Genomic DNA, 15,490 nt, shown 5'->3' with positions numbered 1-15,490 from the left:
TTTTAAAGAGCATTAGTTTATTTCTTGTTTTCCACAGGTTACCTCAGAAACAGTATAATTTTATACAAAATCAGGAATGTTGAATAAATGCATATCAATCATCTTACTGTAGCTGTTTCCAGAGAAACTTTTGAAATAGCTATACATTAAAAGGGTTGTGTATGCATTGCAACTTATTGCTAGTTTTACAAACTCAGGGTGACTAATGCCATGATTAATTCATTTAACTTTTTAAAAGTATTTACATGTTGATTAGTAATGTCTAAAAAGTCACAGGAAAATGTGCTAAATAAATAAAAACAAGGTGTGAATGTGAAGAGACCAGTTGTTGTTGGATATGGAAAACAGGTGAGCCCCGAGGTTTTAGTCCCAGATTGTCTACCGTCTATTGGACAGTTATTTTCCTTCTTTTGCCACGAATATAAAACAAATATGACCTTGACAATCATTAGATTGTTCTTATTCCCAGATCAACAAGTAAAAGAACAGTGTCCACAACAAAACAGCATAAAAAAATATTACAATGTTTCTTAAACTAATCTTGAGAGGGGGAAATGCAGGAGATGTCTTAAATGTTACCGCTTGAGGCGAACATTGACCAATGACAAAAATATTTGCAGTTATTATGAGCGTGCCACTGGGGCTGCAGTTGATTAAAAAACTAGGACAGTTTCAGTTGGGCGCAATGTTCAGTTGGAATTCAAAATGGAAAAGAGGGGAGCAAACATCATTGATACAGTGTTTTCCATTCAAGTCACAAGTTGACAGTACCATAATCTTAAACTGTATGCATGAAGTAATTGAATACATACAGGTCAGGTACAGTAGATTACATACCATTTTAAATTTGTAATATTCAATATATGCAATTTAGCAGACACTTTTATCCAAAGCGACTTACATTCATGCATGCATTGATTTTACATATGGGTAGTCCCAGGAATCAAACCCACAACCCTTGCGATACAAGCACCATGCTCTACCAACTGAGCCATACAGGACTATACATTTACAAATTTGTTAGGTATTGGGATGACATAAATTACATTGGCATAACTTTATATATGCTCAGTCACAATTCAGTGTTTGCATTACAATCAATTTGTAAACAAATTTCACTGGGGCCATAACTTGTAGATATCTTTGAATTGGATCATTTTAGTTTCTGTAGGAAATACGTAACTTTTTTCATGGATTAACTCACAAAATAGACAATTCATAGGGTGATTTCATGCAAACAACACATACATCTATAAAATTTTGATCACACTGAGTGGACATAGCAGAGTAGCTTTAAAAAGCATTTTTATAATTTGACAATTCAATTAAACATTACAATTGACTGTTTGTTTTTTTGCCTTTGCAGCTCTGATTGACTTCATTTTACACTGGTGTAAAAGTGAATCATGTTTGCACAACATAACAAGCTGGTTTGAACTGTTTTCGGAGCAATCAATCTTGGGAAAACTAGCAACTCATTTGTAAGGGCAGAGTGCCACAAGACCATTCACTATTATACAATGCAGACTAAAATGTTTCTTTGCTAAAGATATGTTTTTATAAAAAAAATATTCACAATATAAATCCTGTGTAACAATATTTTATTACAGGTTATTAAAAATGCAATTGGGTGTCTTTCTGAATGAAAACCAATCCTATTGCTATTAAACCATTATGACAAGTCACAGGGCGTGTACTCAAGAGGAGAGCGTTTAGTTTGTTGTGAAACAAAGTACGTGAATATTGCTTGAGGGTCAGGGTAGTCACTCCTTCCCTCCACTTGTTCTAACAGTTCAAGGTCTATGGCACTTGACAGCTCCCCGCTAGTTCATTTGATCCAGCGTAGAGCAAAGAGTCCATATATGAAACACTATCTCAACACAAAAAGAGATGATGCATGATGTCTAAAAATGTTATTTTACATACAAAGGCAAAATGTAGTTGTTTTCCGCCACTTAAAAAAATGTTAGACAGAAACCCCTTTTCATACTGAAAGCATGTGAGAGTGTTTTCTAGTCACCAATGGCTGCCTTCAGGGAGAAGCCCTTTATAGTCTTACCAACATGACTGAAAGGGGCACAGAGACCAGGCCTGCTCAGTCTCACAGGCTGCATCTGAAATGACAACCTACATCCTTTGTATACAGTTCACCACTAGTATGTAGCGTCCTCTATGGGGAATAGGGTGTCACTCTCAGCAGCACCTCCAACACATGGGGTGTAATCATTTGTCCAAATTCCATTTTGGAACTAAAACAACAGTTTATATTGGACACTTTTAGCTAGGTCCCTCCCTGTTTCGTTGAGTTTGCTTCCGTTTAAGAAATGTTTTGCAACAAAATCAGCATAATGAATACACCCCTGGCCATGGTCTCCACACATGCTTAGCTTACCTACCTTTACCACTCTGCCTTCTGACCCATTCTCACATCACATTCTGGCTAGGCTAACTAAGGCCAAGCAAAGGCATCCTCTCTCATGATCTGTTCCATATTCCAGTCCCAATTCCATTTCACATACAAAGAGCGTTTTACAGCATCCAAGTAGTCGGCACTTGGGGAGGTTGATTCAGTGACGGAGGATTTGCTCAGGAGTTGAGAGGTGAGTGAGGGATATTTCAAGCCAGTGGTGCCATGGAGGCTACTGAAACTGCTCCTACACTAAAATGAGGACAGTACAGATACTGGATGTATGCAGTGTGGCTCACAGTTTCTATGGAGGCAGAGGCAAATAAATTGTCCTTCTGAAATATCCACTATGTTTGGAACTCGTTCCAAAAACTGTCGCAATTGTAAGGAGGCAGAGGGGAAATTTGATAAAAGAAACTCCCCGAAAGCTCAATCCAGTACTACATTTGTCTCCACAAGAAAGCACATAACATTGTCCCCCATATCACATCTCGGCTAAGACAAACAAGTGGTTTCAGCATCTTAAAAATAATAACATGACTTAAAAATAAAGGCAAATCGGATGTAAGCAGAGAGCGATAAAGAGAGGTAGCCCTGTCCTCTAGTGGTCAACTACAGTTAATGCTCAACTACAGCAACTAGAAACTGCAATGATGAGGATGAATTATTTTCTTTGAAAAACAAGTCTTTACAGAAAGCAGTCTTTACAAAATCTCTGTGTCATTGGAGCACACGCCTTCTCTGGTGCGTCCTCTGAGTAAAAAATAACCGGGCTATCCCCCCCAAGTCCACTTGATGCAGTGGTTCGGCCCCCGTTATCCCAAAAGCTCTTAAAGGTTCTCTTCACCATAAAGCAGGCTCCTCTTGTGTATAAAAATAAGAAGGAAGTGGACATTCAGTTCTCGTGTGGTTTCGTCTGGATCGGAGGTCACAGTCCTGTCTGTCTCGCTCTACGCTGTCACCTCTCGGATGATGATCATATCCACAGTGGTGGGAAACGTCTTCAGCAGGGCTACGGCGTTCCCGTGGTCAATGTTCACAAAGCTGTATCCGTTCGCCTGGGTAGAAAAGGAGTAAGAGCTTTATAAATGCATTTCATTGATTTAATTAGAGATTTGTGGATATTTAGCTAAACACCAAGATAGCAACTTTGGCTTTGATGTTTTATTCAATGTTTATTATTATTATTGCTATTTTAACACTTTCTTGAGACTGATTTCAGTACAGAGGGGAAGACAAGTGGGAGAAACAAAGTAGAAAGGTGCAGATGGAGATTGAAACCTTGACACCTTTGGGGTTGCACACCCGTGCATAGAGTTGGAGTCACAGAGGGCATTATAGCTAGATCACAGACTCTGCACTACTGATGTTTGTAGTGGGTTCATAGTAGGTAAAAATCTGTTCAGCAAAGAGCCTATACTGTACAGATTTATGCTAGATAGAATATAGAGGTAATAGTATTGGATTTACCTGGAGGATCTTGTCTCCAGGCTGGAGGATCTTTGAGACAGGTCCCTCAGGCTGGACCCTCGTCACAAAGATGCCCTGAGAGAGAAGAGAGAGAGCACCACACCCATTTGGTTAACAACACCCATTACACCATTTCATTGATTGATACTGTTCCAAAATCAGTAAAAATGCATCAACAAGCTAAATTGCTAGCACAGCTAACAATTATATTCTGACTGATAACACACATGGATCATATTTGAATAAAAATACTATGTTAAACCTGTGAAACTGTTTACAATCAATTTCACATGCACTAGGCTGCAAAAATAGACAACACTACATTGTTATGGGGGGAAAAAAAGAGGGCTGATGAGCGTAAATACATTGTCGTCCGGTCGAAAGGGGTTTCCCCGTCCTCCCACTCCTCCTGATATACTGAACCCTAGCTCAGGGTTCTTCTCCACTTTCACACGCATCTGAAATAGACACACAGACATATTACTCACCTGACCAGGGGACTTTACTGTAAACTGTACATTTGAATATGAGTCACACTAGGGTTGCACATATTCAGAGGTGGAAACTTTCCGTGGGAATTGATGGAAATATATGCAAATTCATATTAATACCATTTAAACGTAGATGTTTTTTTGCATTTGATATATTTACCATATTATATGGAGACAAACATAAAACTTTAACCTTATCATTGAGTAGACATACTTGTAAATGATTAAATCCTTCCAATAGAATTTTTTTTTGTTACGAATTTCACTTTAATTAAATGAGTTGACTCTTCACATTGGATGATTTCACTGAACAACAAAAGAAAGGGAATATTGAATGATCCCCAATGATCCATCGCATCTCCAAAAATCCTTTTCAACATACATCTGTAAATTGATAGTCTAGAAACTAAAGCACTGGTTGTCTTCCTCTAAGGCTTCCATGTCTTCTCCCTGGACCTCCTCAATGTCCACCTCCTGAACATCAGATTCTGAGGCCTCATATTCACTCTCGCTTTCCAACCTTGTTGAGGATGGCTCGTTGTCAGACTCAAAAAGCCTCAAATTTGCCCAGATGGCCACAACTTTTTCAAGTAGAGGGACTTTTGTCAGAGGTTTCTTGTTGTGAGTGTTGAGGGAACTTTATGCACTTGGCCAGATGATTCTGCATCTTTGTTGCTTTCTTCACCTATGATTTGGCATGGTATTTGCAAATGTACACAACTTTTCCTTCTACATTAGCTGCAGTGAAATGTCTCCACACATCAGATAGCGCCCTTGGCATTTTCCTGTAGATTATTGCAATCAAAATGTACCAGAAATCATGTAGTCCTTGGCTCAGACAGTATAGTAGTGTGGGCTCAATAGCATCTAATTAGTGTGCAAGATCTTGAGAATCAGCTGTACATGTGATGGAAGAGTGCACTGCATATGTGATGGAAGAATGCACTGTGCATGCAGGTTTCAATTCCATTGAATTGTTTAACTAAAATATGAAACAATACCTAGAATTTCCATATATGTACCCCACAAAAAAGGTTCACTGTTATAAGCTAAGTTTTTTGATGAATTTAAGCAAAATCCCCTAAATTCCAGGGCTTAACTTCCCATGGAAAATTTCCAGGAAATTGACTGACCCTTTGCAACCCTAAGTCACACACATCACAGTCACAGAGAAAAATATTGGATAAGACTGTGGAGGATTCATTCTATCCAGGTAGCTCAGGTTACAACAAAACCATGTTACACATGCTTCAACCTAGTGGTCAGTGTCACCAACCCTATTCCTCGAGCGCTACATGGTATAGTTCAAGCACAGCACTATTTGATTCTGAATTTTAGGGCCCCTTTTAGGTATAATATATGTATATATATTTAAAAAACTAAATCCCATGGAAAAGCATTGGATTACACATTCATAACTGGCAAAAAAAAGGACAGTCATATTTAACCCCTTTTTGGGGTAGGCACAAATTTACTGTACCTCCATACTTCCATTGAATTTTAACTGGTACCGGTTACCTTCAGACAAGATCGTAACACTTGTGGGGGTGGTAGAGCAAAATGGACCACCATCGTGTTCGTGAGTCTTATCTTTCCATAGAGTGGTCATAATAGTCCGGCAAACACAGCTGCAGAAGGCCGCCATAGGCGGATGTGGTGGATTGAGATGCAGCCAATGCAAAAACAGATCTCTCTAGCTTATACTGACAGCATTTGATGGGGATTTTTTTTACTATGTTACTTAGATTTACGGACTGGTGCGTCAATAGACTCTAGGGGGGTGTTAATGGAAGTTTTGATAATGATGTTTTTACTTGTGGGCTGACAACCTATAACTCTCCATGGCTAGGGACGGGGGAGCATTGTTTTACTGCAACTCTTCCGTCTCTCATCCATCCCACCATCCTACCTCCTGGTGCAGTGTGTCTTGAGTGGCCCGTGGCGGAGGGGGTCCCTGGGGCTGCTGGCCATGGGAGACCTTAAGCATCAGGTAGTCGATGAGCTGCTCTCTGGAGGGGTGGCGGGCCATGGGTGCCTGGCACGACGTCATCTGGCCTCGCACTGGACCGCCCATCTGACCATTCATTAAAGGCACCTGGGCAACACACAGACAGACATACACACAAACACACAGAAACAAAGAGACAGACATTGTTATAGAGTTAACATTCCAACAACAAAATTGATTGTCAGTGCATATCTAAAAGGCTCATCCATAAATAAGCTTTCAACTTCAGCATGGTTTGGGAATACACTGCATGAGGTTTCGTAGTACTAAAATCCCTATTTTCCCACCACCTTGGTTACCATAACCCTCTAAAACTAAAGAAAACAAATACTAGGCTATAATCCAGCAAGAGAAAAGCCCTCACTGGTCCAATTTGGCCAAAGGACAAGATAAACTGCAGGACTGCGTCACGATCGTTGGAAGCATACTCGGACCAACATGCAGCGTGATCTGGGTTCCACATATTTCTTTTTTTATTTTAAAGTAAGTGAACCACACAACAAAACAAAGAATAAAGAATCATACAAATCACCAACATAGAAATAGTAACCTAGAACCCCACATAGAAATAATAACCTAGAACCCCACATAGAAATAATAAACTAGAATATCTCCCAGTCACGCCCTGATCTACTTCACCATAGAGAAACAATGGCTCTCTATGGTCAGGGCGTGAAAGTACCCGCGTGATCTGGGTTCCACATCTTTTTTTTTTTTAAGTAAGTGAACCACACAACAAAACATGACAACAATTGAGTGCTAACATGCAACAATATCCCACAAACACAGGAGTGGAAAACAGCTACTAAAAAATGATCCCCAAATAGAGACAACGATTACCAGCTGCCTCTAATTTGGAATCATACAAATCACCAACATAGAAATAATAACCTAGAACACCACATAGAAAATATAAACTAGAATACTCCCCAGTCACGCCCTGATCTACTTCACCATAGAGAAACAATGGCTCTCTATGGTCAGGGCGTGACAGACTGGCATACAGAATAACATGATGTAACAGAATAAAGTGTGATTTCAGCAGAAGTTGCTGATTTAGCACCAGCAAGGCGCTCTGTCTTAGAGACACTGGCTGTGTGTCCAGCAGCAGGCTCGCCACCGCCCTCAAAGCCATGGAAATCATTTGGCTCCGACTAGTGTGGAGGATGAAGCGTAGAGATAATTTCATTAAGTTTTAATAGATGGTGGTGCTGCTGCGGTTATTGGCAGGTTCCATTAATGGAGGGAGGACAGAGGGGTGGAGATGCTGGGCCGGCAGTGGTTTGGGTTTTCTCCACGATGAGAGTAAGATCTGAAATTACACCCTATTCCCTACAATCTATGTAATAGGGTAGGATAGGCTAGGGCTCTGGTCAAAATAAGTGCACTATATAAGCAAAGGCTTTCTTTATGGTGTGATTCAAGAGTAATTCTTAATGCCAGGTCTGAAGGACCATTTCATCCTGGCAAACCTTAAGGTAGAATCACAAAATGTCGACATATTCCCCACATTTGGCCAGAACATGTCTAAATAACAACATTATTTAATTAATTCCCTATCCATAACCCTAGTTCAAATATATTTGTCCTATCCACGTGAGTCTATCTACAAAAGATCCCATACATTATTTCCTCCAAATGTACATCCAGGCAGATCGACAGTAAGTCTAAGAAGAACAGAATAGATTGAACTAAAACAAAGAGACCATTGAGTCAGTGCATTCAGAAGGAGACATTGACATAAAATAACTTAACGTCTGATAAGGACTTCACGTCTGTGTAATAAGATGGCTCTCTATGAGCCGGGCTGGAGTTCTCTGTAAGACATCTCTTGAAACAGACCATTTAAACTTCTCCCAGACAGCAGACTGACCTCATTCTGCAGCTCTGTCTAAGCCGGTTACTGAAAAGAGACAGTAGCAGTATCACCAAACAACCTGCAGGGGTATCTGGAGTGGCTACGGATACATACGGAGTTCTGTATCCCAATTTGCCCAGACTAAAAATAAGTATATTAGTGCAAGATATTTTTGCTCGGCTGCAGCTACCCCCTAATTGATCACCTTTGTCTGGTCATGGTATAGCCTTCAAACTTCAAGTTGTACACAAAACTGTTGTATTGTATTCCATGCCTCAGACAGTAAGCATAAGTGCGATTTCATGTTCCATTTTACAGGAGGGGAGTAAAGCTATAGCTATTTACATGTTCGTATAAACTTTGTTTTCAGTATTGCAAACATAAGAATGACACAAACAGGCAGTATAGTGATTTAATGTTCTTCTTAGCTGCTGATTTACATTCAGCTATTTACTCTTGCCACAACATAGCAGCATATTTGACATAACTATGGCACCGGGCGATGCAAAACGAACTCGCCCATTATCAGACTCTTTTTACGGGTCAGCATACCCGCTCGGATGCCTAGAATGTTCTGCTGCCCAGATGTGGAATGCAGCAAGACAGAGATGAGCAGTCTTTATTTTTATATATAAAGAATATACAAAGGACATTTGGGCTAGGGGGTATAATATCACATTACAAGGACATTAAGGTATATACACACATTTATGGTCTTTAATGGTCTTAAAATACAGTTCAATTTATTTTTTGGAAGGTAAGAAAATGTGGTGTTTTGTTTGTAAATGTACATTTGTGAAAATGAAATTTGGCCAAAAGAAAAATGAAATGAATTACATGAAATTGTTTCAACTTCTTTAGATCGTAAGTAAATAATCCAAGCAGTACATCTCTCCACAATAATGTAAAATCTTCATAAATGTGTTAGAAATCTACTGATGTCTCGCCACAGATTCCTTATATGAATACAATGCCAAAAAAGATGCAACATTGTTTCTGGGTGGTCATTATAAAAGGTACCATTTAATTATTTTATTTTTTTAACAGATATTATCAATAAAACCATTCCAATAAGGCATGACATAAGGTCCTGTTGTAACAAGGCTCGTATAGCTCTATTGCTGTTGAATGGACTAAAAGAAAAACAAATCTTTCCTACTGGTGTGTCAACATGGTTAATTGTAGGTATGTTCTGAGGGTCAGGTCTTGACACGTTCCTGAATAATAAAGCAACACCCGAGGCAATGGCATCTAAAACAATTGCAAAATCTTTAGGTGTTACAGGGACCTTGTAAAGTGATAAGAATTCCTTCAAAATAAGTAAAAGACCCTCTGCATTTACAAGTTGGCTTACCAACAGGATATTGTCTCAGAACCAATATTCTAAAACAAAGTATTTTTATATAATATGTTCCGATTATTCCATATATAATATCTGTGTGGAGAAAAATTACGCTAATAAATTAAGGACCATAACAAGAATACCGATGAAAAGCAAAGAGTTTTCACTGGAACTTCGTCAATATTATAATTACAAACCAACATGAAGTTAAGGCCAGCAAAAGTAGAGAAGACATGATGAGGAATAAAGTTCCAGATAGAAGTGGGTCCTCTTATGAATTGTTTTATCCAATTGAAATTCAAATGATCATTTAAGGTAGTAAAGTTCAGCCCACCATACTCATAAATGTTCATCACAACAGTTTTCCTAATGTAATGTGAATGTACGGTTTCTCCACAGAAAGTTGAAAAGCATCTGGTCTATCTCTTTGCTTATTTTACCATCAAGATAAAAAGATAGAGCACCATATGGGGCGGCAGTGTAGCCTAGTGGTTAGAGCGTTGGACTAGTAACCTGAAGGTTGCGAGTTCAAACCCCTGAGCTGACAAGGTAAAAATCTGTCGTTCTGCCCCTGAACAGGCAGTTAACCCACTGTTCCCAGGCCGTCATTGAAAATAAGAATTTGTTCTTAACTGACTTGCCTGGTTAAATAAAGGTAAAATTAAAAATGTTAGTCTAGAGATACCTTCAGCCTTGGTAATTAGGACTCTTCCTCGTCAAGATAAGTCCCTCTGTAGCCATTGATTTAGCTTATTCTGTTTTTTATTTGTATTTTTTTATTTTTTTTTATAAATACGAGGGTTAAAATTTAGTAAGCCTCTAGACTTCTGATCCTTTGTAATGGTTATGCCTAAATATGTAAGTTCTTCTTTTACTGGAATACCATAATATGAAGGTGTCACACAATCTTTGACAGCTATGAGGTCACATTTATTCATGTTAAGATATAGACCAGAAGCTTTGGAAAATGATTCTATCACATTGATTGACATGGGAATCTGACTAGCGTCTTTCAGAAAAAGTGTAGTATCGTAAGCAAGCTGGCTTATTATAATTTCTTTACCAGCTATGGAAATAACTTGTACAGGACTATTATTTAAAGAATTTGTAAGAAGTTTGGTGATTAATAAAAACAGATACTGTGAGATAGGACAACCTTGCCCAATTCCTCACTTTAACACAAATCTAGGTGAGGTGCCATGTGTCAGTTTGATAAAGGTTACCATTTATATAGAGAAAAGCGTCTTAATACCGTTACAGAAAAAATCCCCAAAACCAAATTTCTCAAGAAGGTGGAAGAGGAACTGATGCTCCACTGTTTCAAATGCTTTATAAAAACCTACAAATAATATGAAGCTGTCCTCAGTTATTAGGTCTGAGTAGTCAAGTACGTCTAATACTAGTCTGACATTGTTAGAAATATGTCTGTTCCTCATGAAGCCAGACTGTGTTTCATCAATGATTGCATCCAAGACTTCCTTTTCAGGCTGAGGTATCAGTGTCACACCCCTGAGTCATTGTAGGAGGGAGCACATTGTTTTTAATACTCTCTAAAAACACTTCAAGTAGAAAGGGAGCTACTTGTTCAGAAAATAACTTCTAAATTCTGCCGTAATTCAATCAATACCTGGTGATTTATTGTTCTTTAGATGTTTGGTAGAGTGAACATTATTCAGTGAGTTAAAAAACATCTGTGGATTCCTGAGAGTACGTAGCGCTTTACAATTTCTTGTAAAAACTGCTACAGTAGTTTGCGATACATTTTTGGTCATCTGTAATAACACCATCAATGTTTAAATTATGGATAGTGTTATTTGTAGAAATAGGTTGAATTCTGTTCTCCCTCCTTAATCCATTTATTCCTAGAATGTACCATGGCTGAAACATCAATCTGTTCCTTCTGGTGAGATTCTAGGGAGGAACATGGATTTCCGAACAGTTGATGAAATGTGCCTATGTTGGAATAATTATTTCACAGGTAATATCAAATATTTCCAATGAGCTTCTTTACATGCAGTCCTCGACTGAGAAGTTTTCATATAGAAACACTGTACATATGGTAGAATACTCATATTTTTAATAGTTTCTTCTGCCTATATCTTGCATATTACTTGCTTTATAAAGCTCAATTCCTCGAAACGTCAATGGACACCGTACCATACTGTTTATATAGCCTAGTGATGAAGGTCAAGACGCCCACTCAGTGGAGTGGGCTTATGAGCACTCTAAGCTTCCAACAAAGTATTCCACCCAGCTTAGTTCTTAATACCAGTATAACTGAAGCAACGCTCCTCCAACCCTCTCTGTGAGACACCGGGGGACCTGGTGGATGCAGAGATCTCCCTTGAGAATAGATAGGCCTGAACAGTAATCTCTTTCAAGGCAGATCTCGTTAATTAGAACTCATTAATCACTGGTGGGGAGGAGGATGGTGCTGTTACGCTACTCCTGCTGCTGCTGCTGGGTCAATACCCTCAACCCTCAGCCAGCCAGCTCTCTAATCAGGCTGCTTGGACTGGGCAAGCCCACGCTCTACTTACAGTGGTCGGGAATGCATGTGCTGAAATGGGACAGACAGGCAGGCACTTTATGGAGGGGCTGTATGATGGATTTGAAAAATGATTTCACTTGAAGAATACATTGTCAAATACCGTTCTGTTAACAAACTCCTCAATACCGTGTAGGCCTATAACTATCCCCTGGTCTTCATTCCTAATATCATACAGTAGGAAAAGAAACACCAATTTGAGATTGGTTTATGGGTGTCCTATACTCTACATATGGCTCTAGTGTGCACTTACTTTTCGGAGGGTGTCCATGGTGTAGCCCTGTTGTCCTTGAGGACCTAACACATCATCCTGTAGAGGGAACAATGACAGTGATTAGTAACAAAGACCATGTGTTGACCACTGTCTGTTGATGACAAACACACCTCTATGCACATTTAAAAAAATAACACTCAACCACATATCACAGCATAGAAAGTGCATTTTTATTGAGGAAAAACGTGCTTTCTTTGCCTGTGATATGTGGTTGTCCCACCTAGCTATCTTAAGATGCACTAACTGTATGTCACTCTGGATAAGAGCATCTGCTAAATTAATCAAATATAAATGGAATGTAATTCTTCATGTCTTAGGTGAATTAGTTGACCATGATCTGATCGAGGCTAATAATGTTAGTTACATGTTCGGTTAAGATTTTTTTTTTTACATGTTGTGTTAACCATTAATTCTGAAATTTCTCTTAAATAATTCCAACACCTATGAAAATCATATCTAAAGATAACATTCTTAACAATGGGGATGATGTTTCCCTACTTTGGGGACTACATGGCCAAAAGCAGTGTCCTATATAAATAATACATAGGAAAGGAAAGAATGGTTCATCATGTTATAAGACCACACGTACACAGACACCATAATAACACCAGGTGCAAATGAAAGAGTTTGCAGCCATTTTCCACACTAAGACTCAATCTAACACCACAACTACTTCCTCTTTCAACTACATACCCCATACTTACATTGGACAAACACAGTGCTCATCTCCACACAAAGAAGTGAAAGGGTTAAGAGGCAATTCTGAAGTGATCAAAAGAGGAGGCATTAAGCGAGATGATGATTGATGATGAGTCAAGGTGTCGTTAAAGGGGAGAATCAGTTTTTTGGAAGGATAATCGGTCTTTGACTAGTGAGGGAGGCGCGCTACATTTAGATTGGAGTGCTGGAAGGTGTGTGTGTGTGTGCGTGTGCGTGTGTGTGTGTGTGTGGGGGGGGGGGTAGGATAAAGCACTGGGATAAGTGAATCATAGATTGGGAGGGAAGCCAGGTTTTAAAAGGGGCATTTTGTACCATGCAACATGCTACTATTATTATACACATCCGACTCAGAAATATGCAACGTGATGTTATTTCAGGGCAGAGATGAGGGACTTGTAGCCTATACAGCTTATCAAAGGCTTCAGACTCTGATTGTGATTTAACTGGATAAATTAGATTCCACTACACCAAGCCAGTGGAATCCCTGTTCATATCTCACTGTCAACTGTATCCTATCATATGGCCTATAACGACACACAGCTACTGTCTGACAGAAAATAGGTTAAAGTAGAGACAAACTCATATGTAAAATACAATGGTGCTTCAGCCCGCTTCAACTCTACTACTGTTTGGATAAATTGAGACTACAAAAATGTTCAACTTATACAACAGAAGCATTGTGCTAGATATGCCAGGTCTCAATTGTTATTTGCAGGATGCCTTTCTACACAGCTAGGAGTTTCCTCTACTTGAATCCCTGATAGAGATTGAAATTGTGAGTTTGCCTACAGTTTATGGTAGAGTGGCCTTAATGTGCACGGATAAAAGATGCCCCTTTCAAACAAGATAGGTTCCGTCACAATAAGGAGCTATACAGTACAAAGGCCCTGTCCCAATAGCTCTAAAATGCATCCTTCCTTGAATCCTTCTGTAAGGTCATCCCAGTTCTGAGGGTTGGAATTATGGACGCAAACAGAGTCATCCCATCACGCACAGATTAGTGACAACCTCAAGGATGGTATATCACAAAAATTCTCAATCTTAACTGAAGAGGGCATTGTTTTTTGGAATTGAAAGACGTGGAAGTCGTTTTAAAAGTATTGGAACGAGGCCAAAGCTGAAAAGTGGTAGGAGACGGCAATCAGATCTGCCTGGGTAGTAGGAGGCTAGCAGCTAGGAGGCTGAGCTGTAGTCCAGCCCCAGTACAGTCCAGTACTCACACAGATGCCCTGGTCTCCGTAGGGCCGTCCGTCTGCGACAGCACTAAAGACCAGAGAGCCTTGGCTGCCTGTGTGGTGCACGTCCCTAGAGCTACCGTAGTGAGAGCAGCTCAGCGGGGCATAATTGGAATTATAGGACAGAGACAGGGTGTACTGAGCACCACATTATACACACATTATACATACAGGCAACACACACACACATACAGCCAACACACACAGACACACACTTTTTAGTGGACATGCATTTCACCAAGTAGTAATGATTAATAAAATAATGTAAATAATATTGTTAATGCTAATATTCCAAATGCTTCAACATTTGTACATTGCGTTAGTAGCAGCTTGTTTGCTTGTTACTCCAAACATACTGATACAGTATGATACAACATAGACATGCTTAGGGAAACAATCATTTATATACAGTCGAAAGTTTGGACACACCTACTCATTCAAGGGTTTTTCTTTATTTTTTAATATTTTCTACATTGTAGAATAATAGTGAAGACAACAAATCTATGAAATAATAAATATGGAATGATGTAGTAACCAAAAAAGTGTTAAACAAATCAAAATATATTTTATATTTGAGATTCTTCAAAGTAGCCACCCTTTGCCTTGATAACAGCTTTGCACACTCTTGGCATTCTCTCAACCAGCTTCATGAGGTAGTCACTCGTAATGCATTTATACAGTATATACAGTACCAGTCAAAAGTTTGGACACACCTACTCATTCAAGAGCTTCTTTATTTTGACTATTTTCTATATTGGTGTGTGGTCCTCCTACTACGACTCAGGTAACCATGCAGCTTATTAGGCGACAGACAAAATAAGATGATGAACTTCACAGGGTGGTGAAAGTGCACGGTGATCTCAATACTCCTTTCCAATAAATATCAAGGGTCTTATTCTGCTTGATATGGTGATCGATGCTTGACTGCCGTTTGACAAATACAAATATTCTAACAATTATCCATAATAATCTCATCATGTAGAGAAGCATACCTGCACAGCCTTACCTGCGAGCTGTTGGCGAGAGCGCATGAAACAATAATATAATAGTTGTTGTGACAAAACTTTCAAAAGAGTTGAAAATTCGATGGAAACATGTATTCAATACATTAACATTTTTGCGAAAAAGTAAATTTTG

General features: G+C 39.1%; 1 protein-coding gene across 2 annotated transcripts in view; it reads right to left on the bottom strand.

The window, feature by feature from the left end:
* Positions 1–15,490, bottom strand: part of LOC135518061 (erbin-like) — a 115,917-nt gene continuing 100,427 nt past the window's right edge. Inside the window, exons 22-27 of one of the 2 annotated variants that reach the window (XM_064942908.1) lie at positions 14,339–14,491; positions 12,378–12,434; positions 6,278–6,463; positions 4,243–4,335; positions 3,878–3,952; positions 1–3,465 (exon numbers count right to left, since the gene is read on the bottom strand). In XM_064942908.1, coding sequence (XP_064798980.1) covers positions 3,358–3,465; positions 3,878–3,952; positions 4,243–4,335; positions 6,278–6,463; positions 12,378–12,434; positions 14,339–14,491 — 672 coding nt within the window. In that variant the 3' untranslated portion in view covers positions 1–3,357. The remainder of the gene's footprint in view (positions 3,466–3,877; positions 3,953–4,242; positions 4,336–6,277; positions 6,464–12,377; positions 12,435–14,338; positions 14,492–15,490) is intronic. The other variant, XM_064942909.1, reaches the window with a different exon arrangement.

The sequence above is a fragment of the Oncorhynchus masou genome, chromosome 28, assembly GCF_036934945.1.
Source record: "Oncorhynchus masou masou isolate Uvic2021 chromosome 28, UVic_Omas_1.1, whole genome shotgun sequence".
NCBI classification, from domain to species: Eukaryota; Metazoa; Chordata; class Actinopteri; order Salmoniformes; family Salmonidae; genus Oncorhynchus; species Oncorhynchus masou.
This window is presented reverse-complemented; position numbering and strand designations above follow the sequence as displayed.